The sequence below is a fragment of the Lithobates pipiens genome, unplaced genomic scaffold (assembly GCF_037356315.1).
Source record: "Lithobates pipiens isolate NorthernLeopardFrog02 unplaced genomic scaffold, aLitPip1_a1.2 Scaffold_18, whole genome shotgun sequence".
NCBI classification, from domain to species: Eukaryota; Metazoa; Chordata; class Amphibia; order Anura; family Ranidae; genus Lithobates; species Lithobates pipiens.
The window spans coordinates 480,724,078-480,746,876 of NW_027507758.1; the positions used below are offsets into that span (position 1 = coordinate 480,724,078).

At 43.4% G+C, this 22,799-nt stretch overlaps 1 protein-coding gene across 8 annotated transcripts in view; it reads right to left on the reverse strand.

Moving 5' to 3' along the window:
- Positions 1 to 22,799, reverse strand: part of SAP130 (Sin3A associated protein 130) — an 80,536-nt gene that overhangs the window by 29,174 nt on the left and 28,563 nt on the right. For 7 of the 8 annotated variants that reach the window (XM_077488405.1, XM_077488408.1, XM_077488407.1 and 4 more), the window contains 6 exons: positions 16,562 to 16,689; positions 16,231 to 16,355; positions 15,986 to 16,133; positions 12,712 to 12,802; positions 11,040 to 11,144; positions 8,281 to 8,422 (listed from right to left, as the gene is read on the reverse strand). In XM_077488405.1, the coding sequence (XP_077344531.1) occupies positions 8,281 to 8,422; positions 11,040 to 11,144; positions 12,712 to 12,802; positions 15,986 to 16,133; positions 16,231 to 16,355; positions 16,562 to 16,689 (739 nt within the window). The remainder of the gene's footprint in view (positions 1 to 8,280; positions 8,423 to 11,039; positions 11,145 to 12,711; positions 12,803 to 15,985; positions 16,134 to 16,230; positions 16,356 to 16,561; positions 16,690 to 22,799) is intronic. The other variant, XM_077488403.1, reaches the window with a different exon arrangement.

Consider the following 22,799-nt stretch of genomic DNA (forward strand, 5'->3'; position numbering starts at 1 on the left):
CTCTAACCTGTACCATCTCCCCAGGACAGAATCTTCTTCCAAGGCAGCTCCCCAGCCTAGAAGGCTGGCATCTGTTAACACCTTCCAGGATACAGGTAGAAAATAAGGGTGCACCGAATGGGTTTTTTGGTGCCGAAACAGATACCGAAAATGAAAAATACACTAGGCCAAAAACCAAAAAAAAATTTTTTTTTAAATATTTTTTATACAGGAGATGGTCAGACACTGGGGACATGGTACAGGAGATCAATGCAGCCTCACCAGTGCCCGTCAGATGCAGCCAGCCAGTGTCCCCCATTGCAGACAGCCTGTGAAGGGAAGAGAGGAAAGCCACCTCCACTGCCTGTTTGATCACAGTGCCGGGAACATCACAGCTTTCATTTCAATAGTTGTGTGTTACCGGCCGCGCGCCATCACACACAGTCCCTCCCCCTTGTCAGGGCACTTTGATAGACATATCACCCGTCCAATCCTGCGGGTGATCTGTCTATCAAAGAGCCCGGACAAGGGGGAGGGGCTGTGTGTGACGGCACGCGGCCGGGAACACAGCTATTGAAAGGAAAGCTGCAATGTTCCCGGCGCTGTGATCAAACAGGCAGTGAAGGTGGCTCTCCTGCACTATAGGACACCTCCATGATGGGTGGCACCAGAGGCGGAGCCTCGCCCCCACCCAGGCCATGCCCCATATTTGGCTACATTATCAGCCCTTTTTCTCTTTTGGCAAATTGCCGATATGTTTTGGTGCATCCCTAGTAGAAAAGATTTACCCTTTTGCTGGATAACAACCACCAATTTAGGCTCTTACTTACGTCGGGAGCCAAGTGTATTGGAAACAAACAAGGCCTGAATCTTCTTATTGCAGACCAACAGGATGGTGTTTTGAAGCAGTTTGAGTAAAAACTGCACGTAAGGGACGGCCTCGAAGGAGGCCACTATTTCTCCTAACAATCTCATGCAGCGCCAACTGGAAGGATTTTTCTTTGTTTTGACAAGTTGAATTAGACCTACAATGGAACTGATTCTTGTCTGGGGTAAGAATACCTTCTTCTGTATGGTATCTATACAGTAGTTGGGGCTGGTTAATCTCCTTGATGGTTTTAGGGAGGATATTCCTAGGTTGAGTATCCAACCCAGAGATTTCAGGTAGTTACAGCTGTGATCAGACTCAGGTTTAGGCCAGAGACTGAATCATCTATTAAAAGTAGATCTTCTAAATAGGCTAGGACCGTTATGCCTTGAAGCCCTTAATCTGGCTAAAGAAGGTGCCAGAATCTTTCAGAACACCCGTGGTGCTGTGGCTAAACCGAATGGCAGGGCCACAAGTGAAAATGATGATTTCATATGTCAAAAAACGCAGAAATTTCTGGTGAGCAGGAATATTTGGCACATGGAGATATGCATTTTTGATATTGATTAAAGCCAAAAAACTCCCCTCCTTGCAGGATGGACACAACTGATCGGATTATGAAAGGATCAGATGTTTAAGTGCCAATTCAGATCTTTGAGATCTAGAATGGATCTGAACTCTCTATTTGGTTCTGGCACAAACCTTTTACGGTTCCAAACTCTGTGCCCTTTTCCACTAAGGGAAGCTCTGATATCACCGACTGTAGAAATGCATCCGTCTTGATATTGTTCCTGCCAGATCTTGAGAATTGCAAGACCTTTCCCCCCCACCTGAACGAGCGGGTGCCCCTTCATGAGAAGGCTTTAGCATTCTGCTTTGTGGACTTTCTGCCCCAAGATCTCTTCTGACCCTGATGCTGCCCTTGGGTACTTTCCCTAGAACCTGACAGTTGAGGCCGTCGAGACGGCCTAGAGGCAGATGCCCCTGGCCTAGGAGAGGCAGTACAATTAAAAAGGAGAAATGTTTGAACCTCTTCTTTACTGGTAAAAGAGCTTTTCCCATTAGAGGGTAATTATCCAGATCGTCTCTAAATAGCCATACACCATGAAGGAGAAAAACTGGCTAAGAGCTTTTTACACGGTGCTTCGGCTGATCAATTTTTCAGCCACAGAACTCTGCGAGAATGCACTAGTCCAAGCATAACCCATAAGGCTTAAATGATAGAGTCTTTCACAGCATCTACTGTGAGACACAGACCCATTGTCGGGCCTGTTGATCAGGCAGAATTTCAGGTATCTCCACAAACTGTTCCTTAGTGGACTGAGATACACCAAATGCAGCAAGAACTGGCTGTACTACTGAACTTGCTAAAGACATTGTTTTTAGAAAGAAGTTCCAACTTTATATCTGCTGGATCCTTTAACATCAGTGCATTATCCACCGGGCATGTGAGACTCTTGCTCACTGAGGCGATTGCAGCATCAATTGCTGGAAACCCCCCCATCATTTTCTTCATAGAAATCCTCTTCCATAGATGAAGTGTGGAGAATTTCTTGGGAGGATAATATTGTTTATGCGGATGTTCCTATTCAGAATACATAAGCTTTTTTAGCCATGCATGAATAGGAAAAAACATCCCCAGATGGGGGAGGTTCTAATGAACCCAATTAGAGGTAGGTTCCTCAAGAGCCTGTGCTGCAGGCAGCAAAAAAGGTTGAGTAAGGGAGTACACAAGCAACCTGTCTTGTGATGCTACTCCTTCCATATTAGGACCCTCAGAAAGATAAATAATTATCTTCCAAATACTTGGGAAGATCTACCTGATCCCCAGCCTCCTGCACCTCAATAAGAGGGTCCTGAGGACTAGATGGCAATCTACTATGTTTAACCCCACTATGGAGAAACATAGCATTAATCTTTCCAAATTACAAAATGGTAGAAGAAAAAACCTCTTATGATATATACATGGACTGAAGTGTTTTATTCAACAGTTTCCCCTGACAGCTCAATCTAACTAGCGCAATCCCTCTCAGAGGATGACATTCTTTTGGAAATGGATTCAGTTTACAGTGAAAACCATTGACCGCTTTAGAGAAGTTCCTGGTCCCATTACCATTCATAGCCTGAAGCATAAAAGCAGAGGCACTACCAGCAAAAGAAAAGTACATGGCTAGGCTATAGTTCAGCACCATTAGCTGCTAATAATCCTAGTAAGGATAATGTGTCAAAAGGGAAAAAGCCTGTGTCACTAACCTGAACAAGCCATCCTCCTGCTCTGTCCCACAGCCAGTGGCCACGGTCTGTCTTTTTTTTTAAAGAAACTAGTTTGGCATCCTAACGCCTGAAGGGCATAAAAACTATTTTTGGGGCACAGGAAGAGAAGCAGACCCCCCCCTTCTTACCGGAGGATCTGTTGTGGCCGGAGAGAAAATATGAAAGCTACTGTGCCGTTTCCAGCGTCAGGTCAGTGAGTGCTCACTACAGCCCCCAGTAGTGACACGTAGGCATGACAACATTATACACAAGAGGAGAAATTCCTGAGAAAATTTCCCTTTTTCCTCGCAGCAGGGTCCAAGATAAAAACCCAATCTTCACCCTTCACGGTGGGCTCCCTGAAGGTTTCTTAAAAGCTCTCGAACAGGGGAACCTCAGGTTACCCACAATCCTGGACCTGCGACAGCACCCTGCTAGTAAAAACTTTATGGCCTTACTAACAAAAAAGTACTGGATCCCAGGGTCCAGCTCTCTAAATAGAAGGGTTCGCAAGCAAAACCTTGTTTCTTTGGACACAAGGCCCGGGTACCATCCATTTAGCCCATTAAAAGACATCAGAACGGTTCCGGTCAGCATGGCTAGCCCGAGCAAGGAAGCTTCCAGTGGAGCTCAGCACAGCACATCTTTACTCGTGACCAACACCTTAGACACTGGCGAAAACAAAAAACCGAGGACTCCCAGTAGTGGGAGGGGTTATATAGGGAGTACACTTCTTGCCTTAGGGCGTGCCAGTGTCCATCACCTATCAGTGGCCCTATAACCCAGATAGTAACTACTATGGCTCCGTGTCCCTTAATGCAAGAAAAGGGGGTTTTACATAATCTTTAGGCCTGGAATTACTTTAAGCATGTGTGCAAAAATGAGAATGAAATTAGAAGCAAAATCTGGAAAATACTTCTAGAAGGTTAAAATAAGCAGATGAAGCTTTTTCCAACAGGCTCCACAAAGTGAACAAATGGAGTCCAATTGTTATGCCCCATACACACGATCTGACTTTGAAAACAAAATAGGGGTGTGGAATTTAATCGTTGCATCACGATTCGAGGGTCCCCAATTCAACATCGATGCATGCGACCCGAAAAATCGATGTTGGGTGACGTCATCCCGACTGGTCCCGCCCCTCCCGGAAGAGTGCTCCGAGAGTTTTTGTCAAAATGCATTTTGATAATACATGCAATGATCATCCATTAAGTGGCCACTGATGTATGTGTTTTTTTTTTTTTTTTAAATATATGCAGCTTTATAACTCGTTTTTAAGTATATATATATATATATATATATATATATATATATATATATATATATATATATATATATATATATATATATATATATATATATATATATATATATATATATATATAAACTGGATACACCGCTCATGTGACTGCTCAGTCTGGCCAGCCCCTCTCCTCTCAAGTCTCTCCTGACATTAGCCCCGCCCACCTCTTCTAATCTGATAGCTACAGTCGGTGGGCGGGGCTGAGAACCCCCACTGACCTGACGAGAGACGGGAGCTGGAGAGACGAGAGAGGCGGGCGAGAGCAGAGAGCAGTCACATGAAGGGTCTATACAGTGTGTATATATATATATATATATATATATATATATATATATATATATATATATATATATATATATATATATATATATATATAGAGGTCGACCGATATATCGGCCGATATTTGCCGTTTTTTAAATAATCGGCATCGGCCGATTTGAGCTGATAAAAAGCCGATTTAGAACTACAGCGGGACTTTTCTATTACAGAAGTCATTTCAGTCAGTGTAAGTTGCCTGAGTCGTCATAGCAACCCTTTCCTCCTCTCTGGGCAGGCTGCCAAGAAAAGAACTAAATGATACAATGTTTACACTTGAATGAAATCATCTCCATGTGTAGAAGTTCTCAGTTTAACCATTTAAAGACTAAATCTTTTCTGACACTTGTTGCTTACAAGTAAAAATCTTGTATTTTCTGCCAGAAAATCACTTAGACCCCCCAAAAATGATATATATTTTTTTAGCAGAGATCCTAGGGAATAAAATAGCGGTTGTTGCAATATTTTATGTCACACAACATTTGCACAGAGGTCTTTCAAATGCATTTTTTTAGGAAAAAAATACACTATTTAAAAAATAAAAATAAAATAAAAACAGTAAAGTTAGCCCATTTTTTTTTTTCGTACAAAAGTTTTGACTACCTGTTTTTATTTAATATATAGTTTTTTTTTTTTTTTTTTATCTAAATCATACATACAAGTAAACTGATTGGGGGTTTTGTTTTGTTTAATAAATGTTTAAATGTAAGAAATTTTCTGTATCACTTATGAAGGCCGCTTTCACACTGGAGCGGGCAGGCGTTGATGGTAAAACGCAAGTTTTAGCGGCTCTTTACCATCATTTTAGCGGTGCTATTTGGCTAGTGGGGCACATATAACCCAGCTAGCGGCCAAGGAAGAGGTTAAATGCGCCCATGAAGCACTGCTGCCAAATCGCATTGCATGCGCTTCGGCAGTGGTGCCCATTCATATCAATGGGCAGGAGTGGTGGAGGAGCGGTATACACCACTCCAAACGTGCTGCTTGCAGGACTTTTTTTTTAAGATCCTGCCAGCGCATTGCCTCAGTGTGAAAGCACTCTGTCTTTCACACAGACTGCAGGGGAGCCGTTTTACAGGCGCTATTTTTAGCCCAAAAGCGCCTGAAAAACGCCCCAGTGGGAAAGGTGTGTTAGATCAAGGGGGATTAAAAAATAAAATAAAAAATATATAAATAAAATAAAATCGGCCTAACACATCGGCCCAAAAAAAAAAATCGGCATCATATATCGGCCGCCATGATTTCTAAATATCGGCATCGGCCAGAGAAAAACCCATATCGGTCGACCTCTATATACACACACACACACACACACACACACTAAGAAATGAGGTATGAAAAGCTGCATATATTTAAAAAGGCACATACAGCGGTGGACATTTAATGGCTTATAAATTGCATTTATCACCAGTCTCACCACACTTTAGCAGCAGTATGAAGAGTACGAGTATGTTTGTACTCTACATAGACTGGCTCCTACATGTGCCCTGTGATGACATTTACCCGGCCCCCCCTCGTTTGCACATTCCACTGAGTCAACTCCTAGAGTGCTGGAAGGTACAAACGAGGGGGGGCAGGTAAATGTAATCACAGACAGTACAGGGCTGTTTGTCAGTTGTGGATTTGGATTCTAATCCCTCCTCAACTCCCAGCAGCCGGGTGTGTGTGAATTCCTGTACCCTGTAGTGCACTTAGTAAATCGGAGTTCCACCCGTTTTTTAGTTTATTAAAAGTCAGCAGCTACAAAAAGTGTAGCTGCTGACTTTTAATAATCAGACATTCACCTGTCCCAAGGTGCATCGATGTGGGCGCACAGAGCATCGCTCCTCTCCTCAGCGCCATCATATCTACTGTGGGCAGCGACACCCGCCTGTGACAGCTTACGGATTTACAGCCGGGCGCGCACTACCATTGGCCAGCCAATGGTCCCAGAAGATCGCTGGCAGTGAGGGGCCGCCTAGTAATTTTTGGGTTTATTAAAAGTCAGCCGCTACAAAAAGTGTATCTTCTGACTTTTAATAAAAAAAAAAAAAAAAAAAAAAAAAAGACACTCAACTGTCCCACAATCCAGCGATGTGGCCACACGAACCCTCCATTCTCTCCCCCGTCTGTCCACAGCACTGGCAATACCACTGTGGGCATCCAGGTGTGACATCTTGCAGCTTCACAGCCAGGTACTGATGTCTTACTGCGCTGTCCTGCACAGCCGGGCAATCTTCTGGGACCTGTGATGTGTCCCAGAAGATTGCAGAGAGGAAGGTGGCCCAAGCGGAAGTGGGAGCGTGTCAGTATTCGTGATGCATCGCGGAATCGAAACGTTGACCAGATTATCCTAATCAAATCGTGAGACCAGTGAAGATGCGCACCCCTACAACAAAAGCGTGGATTTTTGTTTGAAGGATGTTGACTCCTTAGGAGTCCTAGATGTGGGGAAAAAAAAGAAGAAAAAAAAAAAAAAAAAAAAAAAAAAACACACACACTTCCCATGGCATTAACGTTAACTACTTCAATACTGGGCCTATTCAGGTACTTCTCTCCTTCATGTAAAAATCATATTTTTTTTTGCTAGAAAATTACTCAGAACCCTGAAACATTATATATTTTTTTTAGCAGACACCCTAGGGAATAAAATGGCGGTCATTCCAACATTTTATCTCACACAGCATTTGGAAAAAAAACTGTTTAACGAATTTAAAACAAACAAAAACCAGTAGTTAGCGAGCAAATAGATGCCCAACATGTCACGCTTTAAAATTGCGCACAATCATGGAATGGCGCCAAACTACATTACTAAAAAATCTCCAAAGGCGAAACTAACATTTTTTACAGGTTAGCAGTTTAGATTTGCAGAGGAGGTCTAGTGCTAGAATTGTTGCACATGCTCTACGCACGCAGCGATACCTCCCATGTATGGTTTAATCGCCGTTTACATATGTTCCTGTCCCCGTGTGCGAGGTACCGGGGACAGGGGCGTTTAAAAAAAAAAAAAAATTCACTTTTTTTGATCACTTTTATTCCTATTACAAGGAAACATCTGTTGTGCTAGGAATCTATGCGACAGGTCCTCTTTATGGAGAGCTGTGGGGTCTCTGCTCCAGGCTGGAAAACATGAGATCGGGAAAAAATAAAAATAAAAAATTCACCGATGTCATGCTGACAGCCGCAATGGCAGCTCCGTTTATTTCCGGGTACCCAGGCGTGACCATTCTTTCTCCAGGGCCCCAATGGCATGGGAGAGCCCGTCGAAGCACCAGATGGATGGGAAAGGGGGTGGGGAGTGCCCTCCCGTCGCCTATAACAACGATCAAGCGGCAGAACTGCCACTATGATCATTCTTACCGTGCACAGAATCGGTGGCTGCAAAGAATGATATCTGAATGACATCTCTAGCTGCAGCCATCATTCAGATATCCCTCCTAAAAGTCAAGGTCGTCATTTTACTATGGCCGTGTATAGAAGTGGTTAAAAAAAGATGGCAGCTGCAAGAAGGTAGCTTTTCTTTCAACCAACATGCCATCAGGAAAGCTGATCATTCAGTACCATCAATTTCAATCAGTTTTACCTGTTTTCACTTCTGGCCTCCATTGTCATGGGATTGGGTGAAGCTCTGTGACCAGGTACAGGTATCAGGTTACCTCTCTCGGCTCCATATTCTGACTGTATTCGAGGTGAAGTATGTGTGATCTGCTGTGGGACAACTTTAGCTGAAACACACAATATTTCAGACACATGATCACAAAAATAAAAAGTAAAAGAATACAAGATCAATGTGTCAAGACTTTATACCCAATATAGATTACTGTCTTTTTTTACATTAGAATCTCATACAATCTTGACAGCTTTGTGTTGGTCATTCAGGTGCTTAGACACATCTTTGATATTACACAGCATAGAAAGACCTATTCAGTGCTAAAATGTGTTTGTTCCCATATTAAGATTACTATATAAAAGAGCGTGCATAGCAAGTTTTAGCAAGGAAACATGCAAAGCTTCCTGCCAGCTTCAAGCAGCCTTGCTTAACCACTTCAGCCCCTGGAAGAATTGGCCCCTTAAAGACCAGAGCACTTTTTAACGATTTGGCACTGTGCTGCTTAAAGTGGTAAGTGCGTGGTCATGAAATGCTGTACCCAAACAAAATTTGTGTCCTTTTTTTCCCCCCACAAATAGAGCTTTCTTCTGATGGTATTTGATTGCTTCTGATTTTTTTTCTTTTTTGCGATATAAAAAACGGAAAGACAGGATTTCTAAGGGTGGACATTTTTGATTTCACTCCCTACTGCCTTCACAGTTTCAGAGAAGTGCCAAGATAGCACAAAACCTCCCAAACAACCCCATGGAAAAAAGACACCCCAAGCTATTTGCCGAGAGGCATGCTGAGCTTTTTTATTTTATTTAGCAGATCTCGTCTACTTTCCAAAAAAAGGGGCCATGGGGGGGGGGGGGGGGGGGTGGGTGGGTTTAAACTGTCCTGGCATTTTACGCACATTAGAAGCTTATGTCACACATCACCCACTCTAACCACTTTAAGACAAAGCCCTTCTAACACTTTGTTTACATGAAAAACTTTTTTTGCTAGAAAATTACTTTGAACCCCCAAACATTATATATATATATATATATATATATATATATATATATATATATATATATATATATACATATACATACATACATACATACATACATACATATATTATTTTTATTTTTTTTTAAAGCAAAGGCCCCAAAGATTAAAAATGGTGGGTGTTGCTATTTTTTTTGCGAAGTGTTTATCCAAATGCAATATTTTTGGAAAAAAAACTTTAATTTTAATGCACTAAAACACACTATATTGCCCAAATGTTTGACAACATAAAAAAAGATGATCTTATGCCAAGTACATGAATACCAAACATGACATGCTTTAAAATTGCGCACAAAAGTGCAGCGGTGACAAACTACATTCATTTTTTTAAAGCCTAAAATGCTAAAATGACTGCCCTCAATCTGACGTTTGCAGCGATACCTTACATGCATGGTGAAATTGCTGTTTACATACGGCACAAGACCAACGCTCGCATCTGACCACACCAAGATCAGTGTGATAAAATACTTTCCCAATAGCGCCATTTATATCCGGCTCGTAGCTCCTTGTTTCTTAGGCCATAGAGATGACTGGAGCCCTTCTGGTCAACGATCAGTTCTATGATCAGCTGGCGGAACCACCGGCTGCATTCTTGGGTTCCCTGGTGGGACAGGAGAGCCTCAGAAAACTATGGAAGATGGTGTGGGGGATGTGGGGAGGGGGCGTTCCCTTCAACTGCTTGCAAAAACAGTCTAAAAGGCCAATTAGCCACTAGGATTGCTTTTATATGAAAGCCGACTGCTGGCTAAAAAAAAAAAGAACGAAACCAAGGTGACAGCTAAACCTGCAGGAATCATTCTGGTATAACCACTCAAAGTCCAACAACATACCAGTATGTTGCCGGTCCTTGTTGGACATATATTGTAATGTTCTTTTTTTCATGCAGCCTGTGGGTCGAATGAAAACAAGACTGATCGCCGAGTATGCCCACCACTAGAATACTGCCCTTCAGCCACCCATTTCTAATGATGGGAATACATGCACCATTGTTTTTTTTTTTTTTTTTTAACCGTAGTTGTGAAATCACCTCCGACAGCGCTGGAGTCACAGCTTTACGTATCGTGGGAGTAACGCTGTTGCTATTAGGATAAATAAACCTGTGCTGCAGCCGAATGGTGTACCTGCCAAGCAAATAATGGTCAACAATAAAACAAAGTAACATTATGGTATAACAGTAAGACATACCATACCTGCAAAGCAAATACAACAGTAAAAATAAAACACAACAGCGAGCGTCACACCTAAATCTGTGTTTTCTGCAGACAATAATTCTTCTTCTGGGGTGTTCTTTGGGCAGGGGTACCAGGGAGGACATAAGTAGTGTGAATATCTCATAAACAAGCACCATTTAGGAGATAGTGTACATGCAGGTAGAGACATCACTGGTGCATGCGCTCTGAAGGAAAGCACTGCCATGAACAGTGGTATCGTCACGGCTCCGGCCAGTCGGAGCCGATGTCCGCCAAAAAAAAAAAAAAAAAAAAAAAAAAAAAAAAAAAGCCCACAACAACCGCTTTAAAAATAGTTAAATAAAAAAATAGTATGGGCAACACAGGTTTACAAGCACTGTTCAACCACAATCGAGTTTCACAACTCACTGCATAAATAAATGTCCAATAAGTGCTCACTAGAAATGCATTATTCAAGCAATTCCAGCCTAACTAAATATTTTTCTGCCTCAGACAATGGTCACTTACCCACAGGAATGTTGGATGCAGTCACAGCTGTAGCATGGGAAGAGTGAGTTGGCATTGTCATAGTAACAATGGTGCTGGTGGGAACTTGTGTGTGAGGTGCAGAGCCTGCATTCAGTTAAGGGAAAAAGAGAGTATTAAGCTAACAAATACCAGATACCATACAAGTAAAAACATCCTCTCTAATGAAGAAAGATGTGCTTTTAAGATTTGATTGAAAATAATTTAAGGAAACAAATCTGATGGGGACCTGTAATATGACTAATGTGTGTAGCATACTCCCTAGTCTAACAAAATGTCTTAAATGCGGAACTTTACCCATAACAACAACTCGATAAATAATGTTCTTTAGCAAGGAACATACATTCCACATTAATAATTATGCTATCAAAATTATGGTGTGCTGTAAATTGATTTCAGCATTGCCCCCATTTTGTCTTGCTGGAGGCTGCCATTTTACTGAAGCCCAGAGCCCCTGAACAGCAGGGAGTATCACAAGGCTGTCAAAGTCTGGGGCCCTTTCTTTGCATATTGGACCAGTGATACACCCTTTGCACTTTTAGGTGCTCACTTTTTATATTACATGGTGTTTGTTTTGTGCACAGCAGGCCTCCAAAAATGTAAATAATATGTTGAGGCCTTGCAGGCCTATAAACATCTGTGATAGAGGCAAAACCCAGAGTTAAGACATACCTGTAACTCCATTTACACCAGTCTCTCAAGACAGTACATGAAATATAGGCTACTCCAACAGGAACAGAAAACATCAAACACACTTTAAACATTAAGTCCTTCTGCTGAACCGGTCAGTTTTTAACCGGAACCAAAAAAACCTTGCATGAACAAAACATATCCAAAACAGAAAAACACATAATCCTGCTGTCCTGGGTGAAACAGTCATTAAGGCACCAGCTGACCCTTCCCTTTCGACCAAAAGCAAAACTTAGTACCAGAGCCTTTGGTGCCTGAAAATGATGCCACCCTGCCTAGTATTAAAGCCTGCCACCATCCGGGCAAACAGGAACACAGCCAGGCTACATGCCCAATGCAGGAGCTGCACAAGCCCCCACCACACAGAGCATGCAACAAAGACACCCAGATTGAGATCTTGTACTGTTTGCATTGGTCAACAAGCAAGTGTGTTGCTTCCAAACAAAGCCTTTCACAGGCACAGAAGGAGAACAAAGCCAAGTCCTTACAGTATTGGAGGGGTCTCTTCCAGTTCCTCCCAGAGGACCCAGGTAGGGAAAAAAGCGTTTGGCAGAAAGACTTCATTTTAAAATGTCTTTGGTGATGCATTTAATGTTCCTGTTGGATAAGCCTATATCTCATATGCTGTCCTGGAAGACAACTTGTGAGAGTTTGTTTTTCTTAAACCTAGTCAGATTTCACTCATGGGTGAACTTTCATAGGTTTAAATACAGCAATGTTTAATTTTTAATAGACTGCCTATATAACTGTTGGGACAATGAATGAAACCACCAAGTCTATCTAGCCAGCACACATCTTGAGAATTATAGCAGATAATTCCCTATAGTACTTTCTCAACTAATCTTTGCATGGAATTCTCAACATTGGAGCAAAGAAAATTAATCGGAAAAAAATAAAAAAAAGTTCAACAGCCAAACCATTTTACCATATATGTTCCAAATGAAGCGATTATAAATATTTGTACCTGATGTTGTCACAGAGGGCATGGTGTTCGTTGCCAAAATTGGAGCCACTGTCGCTGCAGCTACTGGATTCCCAGGGCCAAAAAGAGTCTTCTATCAAAGAGAAAGTAAATAAGCCTTTTGTTACAAATTAATCCTCCTAGCTAAATAAATACTAAGGCCACATGTACACTGCTGCTGGTAAATGGATACATAGAAGCAGTTGGGCATTTTCAGCTGCCCTTGAACTCTCTATGTTAGTTCATTAGTACATGTAACAGGGTCGTTTATAGTACTTTCTAGGCAGTGCAGTTTAGAAGCATTTTCTGGAACGGGAAAAAAAAAAAAAAAAAAAATTATATATTATACACACGCATGTTCAGAGGCATTTCAAAACGCCAAATGCCTGTAACAGCTAGCAAAATTTGTGTAAACGTGTTAATTTGCATTTAGCTGTGTTCTGCTTACAGGTCTTTTTTTTTTTTTTTTTTTAAACACTTCTAAACACAAACACGGCAAAACGCCACTAAATGCAGCATATAAACGGGGCAAAACTAACATTTTAAGCATCGGTTACCATCTGTCAAGTTCAAATCATTCAGAAAGAGGTTCTAAAAACGTCCCTTATACATGAAGCCTAAGTTTAAATATACCCAATAAGCTTCTCATTTAAAAAAAAAAAAAAAATTATATCAGGTCTGCAAATTACTGAAGTTACTTAAACATTGTGAAGAGAATTCATGCAAGAGCAGGAGCCCGTAATAACTAATTTTTCTGATCTCATTGGTCCAGAAAGTTATTTGTTTTTGTTTCTTGGATTTTGCATGGTCTCCATGATGCCAACTTGCCAGACCAAGGAAATTCAAATGAAGCATATTGTAAAGGAAATTATAAATGTTGTATTACATTCTGTATGCTTCGCTTATGTATTGCACTTACTGTGCACACAACATTGTTTCGATTACATGTTTACATTCTTTGGAGCCCCGATTAGGAAATTAGTCTGCCTATGTTACACCCCACGTTACCATGAAAGAATATTTTTATCATTTTAAAAATTATTATTATTAATAGATACCTGCGTAAGCATGTGTGAAAAACAAAAAACTAACAAATGCTTAAGCAGATATTATCTACAGTGAAATCTGAATGTTAAAATCCTTAGTGCACATGCCAGGACAAAAGGAAATCATCTTCATTATGACAAAGATGTTCCAAAGCACTGAATATGGGAGAAGGGCAACATGCCCCAAACAACTAACCCAGAATAGGTTAGAGCCTTCCACAACAGCCTGCAAAACACGCCATGAAAATATAGCATCCTCTGCAGCTCTACCATCCACATGGTAAAACTTGATAAAAGCATGAACCAAAGCCCAGGTAGCAGCTTTACAACTTGAGCTACTGAAGCTTGATGGAGAGTAGCCGAGGAGGTAGACACTTCTAGTTGAATGAAGCATCACGCAAAATGGTGAAACGTTTCCTTTTAGACCATTAGCTTGAGAAAGAAGCTGACAGATCCATCAAGACATAGTAGATTTTGAAGCTGTGTGACTTTTCCTTGGGCCATCAGGCAACACTAGTGAATAAACTAGCTGCAAGGTGCAAATGCCCCGTCACCCAGCATCCGAGTCTTAAGACAGAAGGACTGCAATACGTCATGACTAAGGCGCAACAAAGAGACCACCTTAGGCAAAAAGGACATTGGAAACCATAAAACCACTTTGTCAGTGCAGCACCAGGAAAGATTGCTTACAGAAAAGCCGACAACTTCAGAAACCAATTGCTCACTCAGAAGTAAGTTGTTCAGGTACCCTAGAACAAGGAAACCCTGTGTACTCAAGAGCCCCAGAAGCAGAGCCAGGACCTTGGTGAACATACTGCAGGAGGTGGACATCCTTAAATACCAAGACCTCATCCACCGGCCAATTCAGGGTCTTGCTGTGATAAGAGACGGCAAAATCCACCAAAAGGTATACTCCATTTCCATGTAAGCTCTCCATGAGAGTATTGTTGAGCAAACTTTTTTGTAACTAACATCTTTTCAGTATGAGCCCAGCCTGTGTATGTATATATATATATATATATATATATATATATATATATATATATATATATATATAAATAAAAAAAATCCTTTATTTCACTAGAGAAAAGTTAAATGGAAGGGGTTTAGGAACTTGCCATTCCTGCCGCAGATCCCCCACCCCCCAAGGTCCCGTGCCAATATTACAGGGCTTCCCTGCATGTCCAATTCAGAGTCTGGAACCATTCCTCTAAGCACTGAAAAGCCATAGGAATTAAATCCAGAATATCCAGTCTCCTTACTCCAGATGGAAAAGTTGCAGATACTGCACAGACATTGCCATTACTTAAGACACTAGAGCAAAAAAAAACAACAAAAAAAAAAAAAACCCCGCCAACACACGCACACAAACTGAAGCCTTGTCTCAGGGCACAAAGGGTATGGCTAGAAGAAGACAATCTTTTGTGTCAGTGTCCATTTATCTGAAGGTGGTAACAAACCCATCTTAACGACAAAGAAGATTCTGTGTGTCCCGGGATGTACGATAAAGAAAAAGCTGATGCAGAGATATAATAGCTGAATTGAAATACAAATCTTTATATATGATGTGAGCGTGCTACCACCATAGAAGTCTTTTAAAGATACTTTGAATGAGCAAAGGGACAGCCTCTCTTCAAAGCTCACCGCCGACCCACTTATACTCACTTTTACTGCACTTTGACAGCACTCCATTGGACATGTAAAAGACTTAGTGCTTACAGATATGGGGGAGTTTGAGATCTCCACCTATGATACAGTGCTTGGGCCCAAGAAGCCAAACACCAGACCCAATCAGTATCACTTCAGGAGAATGTGACCTCATACACTCTGTGTAAGCTCGGACACCATCTGACGATATAACTAGTTATCATAAGTTATGGGCTCATAAAGGACAGGAGGGAGTTATGGCAATTCTAGCATCCCAAGCATGGCTCGATTCTAACAAGTGATGCAGATTTCACACTTGCATCATAAATCCCTGTTCAACTTAAAAATTCTTATGTTCTTCGTTATTGAGATGTGATGTCTTGATTGATATTATCCAGGGAATATCTAGTTACAGAATTACTTAACTTCAGCATACAGCTTCAGCTACCTATTCCGTACCTCCAGGTGGCCTTAATGGACTGCATTTTTGTTCATTCATATTAAAATTACCCAAATGTTCAAGACCTCAATGTCGTTCCTGTGTGTGTGATGTATGAACACCACAAATATGTGTTTTACATTACCTGAGCCATTGCATGCAGCTGCTGCTTCTGAGCTCCCAACGCTGGATGGGTAGGCAGTGTAATGCGAGTTCCAGTGTCCCGAGCCTGGGCAGATCTTTGGATGCTGATGGTTGCAGGAGGTGGATGCTGCTGGATTGACAGAGTGGGTCTGAAAAATAAATACATTAAAACGTTGTGTGTTATATTTTCTGTCATCTGGTTTAAATTTTTATTTTATTTTTTTAACCAAAGTCCTGTGCACTCACCGCAGTACTGGCTCTGCAGCATGGGCTGGAGTAGTGGTAATTACTGGCGACTGTGCACGAGTAGCAGACACTGTTGCTACTACAGCCGGTGTCACTGAAGTAGCTGTAGTTACTGGAGGACGAGACTGCAACAACAAGCAAAAGTAGGGTTAATGTTTTTCATGACGATTAAAAACCACGTTTCGAAAACAAGTATTTACAACCATTAAATGCGGAAAATAGCCATTTCAAATGGTTTCACAATCAAATAAAAAAAAAAAAAAAAAACAAAAACAAACATTCAGCTGAATTTCCTGTGCCAAATTGGTATATACATTAGCATATAACTGACCTGAATAGGTGGATGGATGATGTGCTGAGCTGCAGACTGGGCGGCAGCAGCAGAAGGCATCTGAGCAGATGCTGGTCTTAGGACAGTGGTGACCTTGGAACTAGACATTACAGCAGCAGCTGCAGCCCCTAGTAGTAAAGTAAATTAAGAATGGCAAGATAAGGGTCAGACACATGTTAAGTTTTCACAGATAATGAGAATAATGCGTTTTAAAAAATTTTGAAAAACGTTACATTAATTGAAAACTTTTTCAAGGTATGCACCTTGTGATTGTACACAACGCTCCTTGCAATTTTTTCCTTCTTCATGACATCCCTGGAAGTTCTCAAGTGGGATGGCATTCAGAGCCTGCGTATTGGCTCTTTGGACATAAGCCACAGTACCAAAATGGTGTCCTAACATCTAAAGAGCCACTACGCAGACTCTTAACACCATTCCAGGGATTCTATGAAGGTGGAAAAAAATAAAAATCGCTAAGAGTGTTGTGTACAATCACACGGTACATACCTTGAAAGAGACAATGTTTAATTGTAAAATTCTTACAAAAAAAAAAAAAAAAAAAGTAAAACATTTTTATAATCTCATTACTTTACACACACACACACACACACACACACACACACACACACACTTTCTAGACCCCACAAGTACAGAAAAAGACCTGTTTATTATCTGGAAATGCTGACAACACATTTTTGTGGACCAAGTGATGCCAGCCCTGCCCAGTTTTCTCTTGCCAAACTACTCTCCCATCTCCACAACATAAAAAGGCTAATCATTCAGTAATACCAAGTTTAAGGCTGGGAGGGCCAATAACTCTCCTTGAAGCAACACAGGAAGTGAATACTGGAAACCGGGCAGCTCTGAATTTCTGACAAGGTCAAGAGGTATTTTTGGCACTTATTGAACAGATAAAACAAAACAATTGTATATTAGGAAGACCATAAAAGGGATTTTTGTACTCACCGTAAAATCCTTTTCTCTGAAGTTCGATGACACAGCTCCTTTAATTCTTGACCTTAGGTTATCACGCCACCTTCAGGAGAGGACTAGGCAGAACATGCAACATGTAAAAAACAGCAAGACTGCAAAGCACCACCCAGGGTGCGGTCCCTCTGGCTAGAACCCCTCACCCTGCCTCCTGCAGCTCAGTTCGTGAAAAAGCAGTAAACACATAAATAGGAGGGGTGGGTGCTGTGTCAGTCAATGTACTTCAGAGAAAACGATTTTATGGTGGTGAGTACAAAAATCCAATTTTCTCTTTCGTTCATTGATGGACACAGCTCCTTTAATTCTTGACCTCAGGGACGTCCCCAAGCAGTGTCAAAAAACGAGGGGTGGAAACAGCAAAACATAACTTCACCCACAACAAAAGGAACACCTCAACCAAGGAGTTGCCATCTTAAAATGGCCACCAACAAAATCTGCAGCCAACTTATGCAAAGATGCGTTCACAGCAAACTTGTAACCAAATGTGTAAATTGCAAGCTTACACAGCCACCTGTAAAACCTTGCGGCCAACGCAAGCATGAGAAGATGCGCTTGCGTCAACTTTGTGAAAGTGTGAACGGACGACCAAGTCGCCACCTTACACACCTGGAAGACAGATGCTTGATGCTGAAAAGCCCTGGGAGGTTACATTTGCCCTCGTGGAATGAGCCTTTCACAGGAAAAAGGGGGCACCCGCCCTGTTAAGGCATAGGCCTGAACCATGATCTGTCTGATCCACTGAGAAATGGTGGACGACGAGACCGCCAGACCTTTTTTTGGACCAGCCATCGAGACAGAGTCTGACTTGGAAGGAAAGAGGGCTGCGGACATAGCACCACCTTTGTGGATGACCAGGCAGGGATACTTGAATGATAAGGCCGCCAACTCAGAAACCATCCTGGCAGATGCAATACCCACTAGAAAGACTACTTTCTGAGAAAGTTGACAAGGGAATCTCCCCATTTTCAAAACGGCGGTTTCTGAAGCGCTGATAGCACCAGATTCAGATCCCATGGAGGTAGTGGTGGTCGATCCAGAGGGACTACGTGTTGAACCCCTTGCACAACCAAGGAGTGAGTCTCCAAGGGACGTTGGGGGGGGGTAAAAGGACAGTCAAGGCTGATAGCTGTGCCTTAATGGTGCTTAAGGCAAGTTTCTGAGCCACTCCTCGCTGCAAAAACAGCAGGATCCTGGAAACAGAGTATGTGTGCAGACGCCATCTCCTCACACATGGAGATGTAAGCCTTCAACGTACAATGGTAAATCTTTTGAGGTAAAGACTTCCGTGCCCTCAGCATAGTGGAAATTAGCGAATCCAACAGACCTTGGTTCCTTAGTACCTGGTTTTCAACAGCCATGCTGTTAAAACCAGCGACAGTAAAGCAGGATGACGTATCAGACCTTGTGATAGGTCTTCTCGCATCGGCAGCCGCCAAGGAAAATCCACCACCAGTCGTACTAGGTCGGCGTACCAAGGACATCGAGGCCTATCTGGGGCAATCAGAATCACCAGAATTTCCTCGGCCTCCACTCTGCACAGCAGACGTGGTAGTAGTCTGAGTGGGGGGCATAAATCAGCCCCCATGGAGCCACCAACGCATCTGATGCATCCGCCCATGGGTCTCTTGAATTGGACACGAACCTCTGCACCTTCCGATTGAGCAGAGAGGCCAAGAAGTCCACATCTGGTGTGTCCCACCTTAGGCAAAGGAGCCAGAAAACATCTGGATGCAACAACCATTCCCCTGGGTCTGACGACTTGTAGTCTGCCTGCCAGTTTTCTACACACAGAATGTATATGGCCGGCATGTGACGCTCTGCCCACTGGAGGATGCGAGTGACCCCCCCCCACCCCGTGCTGCGGCCAGGCTCCTCGTTCCTCTTGCTGGTTGAGCTATGCCACCGCCATGGTATTGTCTGACTGGATCCTGAACAGACACCCCTGTAGACTCCTGGACCATGTGGAGAGGCACCGTCTGATCGCCCGTAGCTCGAGCACATTGATCAGCAGTTGGGATTATTCCCGTGACCAGATACCCTGGGCTGACTGTACGCTAAAAAAACTCCACCCCCAACCGGTCAGTCTGGTGTATGTTGTGATCATCGTCTAATGGAGAGAAAAGAACAAACAATCTACTGGACCGAAGGCCCGGAGACCTAAGCCACCAGAGGGAATCCCTGACTAACTGGCTCACCCGAATTTGACAATCCACGGATAATGGAGATTTGTAACATTTTCAGAAAATCTCCTTTGCAAGACTTGAGTGTGAAATTGAGTGTACGGTACCGCTCCAAAAGTGGTTACCATGAGGCCCAGAACTTGCATGCAGAAGAGCAGCAACGACCACCTGCTGCTCACCAACAACTTAACCACAGCTTGAAGAGTCTGCAGCTTGTCTGAAGGGAAAAAAGCTCTTGCTTCTGAGGAGTCCAACAGTAAGCCCAGGTACTCCAGGCGTTGAGTCGGCACTAACACCTTCTATTAACACAAACTTCTTTAGGTTCAGCACCCAAACAAACTCCCAGAGAGTCAGCATGGTGATCGCTACATCCTCCCTTAATTCTGAGGCAGAAGCTGCTCTCAGAAGAAGGTAGTCTCGGTAACTACCGATTGCAATCCCACGTTGCCTTAATAGCGCCAGAATTGGAGCCAAGACTCGGGGTGCTGACGCCAGGCCAAAAAGGGAGAGCCACAAAATGGTAGTGCTCCTCCCCGACTACACATTGCAGAAACTTCTGATGCCTGAGGCATATGGGTACATGTTAAACATGTCCAGGATATCCAGGGATGCCAGGAAGTCCCCCTGATGGAGTGCAGCGGCCACGGAGGGAACTGAACCTTTGCACTTTCACAAAGCTGTTGAGGGCCTTCAAGTCCAGGATAACCCTTAATTTTTGGGGACTACAGACAGATTGGCGTAGAATCCCTGAAACCTTTCCAGCGTCAGTACAGGTACTATCACCCAACGCAGCAGTTCCAATACTGCCCCGAACAGGGCTTCCTGACAAGCCGGATGTAGAGGTAGGTTGGAGTGAAAAAAAACTGTTTGGTGGACAAGAAACAAACTATCGTGTATCCCGATGAAACCAGGTCGCAGACCCATTGGTCGGACAGTAGGGAGGTACACCGAGCTGCAAACTCCCGAAGATGACCCCCCCCCCACCCCCACCCGAGAGTTGGGCGGGGGCAAACCTTCATACGGTAACACGGTAACATTTTTTGCTCGCAGACTTGTTTGGCTTGGGAAACCATGGACACCTCTGTCCTTCAGCAGGTGCCTTGTTGGACTGGGAACGCTTACCTGTCGACCCGGGTGGGGGAAAAAGACGTTTGAGCGGAAAAAGAGGGCCCTTACCTACGGCGTGGCTCCTTACCCTTCCTGACCTGTGGATTTAATAATGTCATCCAGCGAAGCTCCAAATAGCCTCACCTTGGCAGGGCAAATCCGCCATTTTTTTTTTTTTTTAGATGCCTGGTCCGCAGACCAGCATTTCAGCCAAATCAGGTGCCGTAGCACCACTGCTGATACTGATGCTAGAGAGCAGGGGGACCGTATCCAGGGCCGCATCACAGACATACTTAAGACCGGCGGAGACTGTTGCTTCTCCAATTCATGGTGCAACAACTTTACCCATTCAGTAAGCGTCTGTAACGTTGACCCCCACCACCGTAAACATGGACCAGGCCACTGCCTCAGCCGTCCTGTGGGCGGGGTCCTTGTAGGCAAGAGTCCCTTCTACCGGGCTCTCAAAGGGGTAACGCACCACCGTTCTTCTTGGGACTCAAAATGCTCATTGCGGACTTCTCCATTTCTTGTAGAAGAACTTATCAAAATAAGTCAAATGCGGAAAGACCTTAGACATGCAGGCCGGTTTGCGGGACCCAAAAGGGACCGCCAGCTCAGCAGAAATTCCTGCTGCATCCTGTTTCTTCAGGGGATCTCACACTGCAGTGATAATTGCTCCAACTATCGCTTTTTCCTGTGCTAACCCAGACACAGTCATTCTCACTGTCCGAATGGTCATGATCCCCATCCTCCGACACGTCAGGACCGGTGCCGCCAGTCTCCGTGGGGCCCAGAGTCTGAATCGGAGCTCTCCCCAGAAGATTGGTGGGGGGGGGGGGGGCAGAGGGCGTATACCCCATTTACGCCCGCACACACCGCTTCCCGCCTGGCAACAAAGGTCTCCAGGACCGCTGACCATAGGCGCTGCATTTTTAGCAGGTGAGCCGGTTGCAATAGCAGGGATGTCTCGGGAACAAGTGCCAGCTTCTGACGCCATGCTGACCCTCACTTGCCTGCCACAACTTAGGAACTTAAGGCAGAGTACACAAAATCCCACCCTTCTAGCTGCTCACAGACTGAGGGGCCCCCCTGCAGGACTCACCACCCTGAGTGCTGCGGTGTGCTTGCTGCTGACGCTCTGCCCTGTGTCTGTCACAAAGTGCCCAGAGTGAAAATTGCTCTGTTCTGAGGTACACAGACCCAGCACTAGAGGGTCTATAGACACGCAACATGTTGAGCCATCAACTTTGATATCACCGTGTTGCTGCCTTTCAACCACAGCCTTGGACTATTCTCAGATGTAAATTTTGTACATCAGCATCCTTAGTTCAATTGACAATTTTTGGTTGAATTTGGTAGCGGTAGCACTGTATTATACTTCTATTAAATTGTGGTAACCTTTTTTTGTAGAATATTTGTAATAATTTTATGTCTTTCATTTATTTAAAAAAAAAAAAAAAATGAAAAAATATTTTTTTGATACTCTTGTCAAATTGTGCCTAAAAAGTTCAAAGTTCCCTCAATTTTCAGTTTTTTTTCTAATATCTAGGATGTGGCACGTTTACTTATTTGTATAAACATTAACACTATGTGTGGATACAATAACACCAAACTTTCTAGGAAAAACCTGACAGCACATACACTGCATAGGACTACAGCAAAATGGCCACGGACTCAGCAAAATGGCCACACCCAGCAAAAGAGGAGGAGAGCGAGACCCCCTAGTCGACCTCCCAGGAAATGCCCAGCTGCTCCATCCTGCCGAGGCAGGGAGAGTCGTACTTAACCCTACTGTCAGGATTGATGGATGCATTCCACCACAGACCCATCACCCAAGCAGCACGTTGTGGCTGTTGGTCACCGCACACTGACACGGACAGCTGTAGCCTGGTCATATGTGTGCCCCGGAGCATATAGCTCACCTGCTGACCCAGCGCGTAGCTATGGACCTGCTCACACTC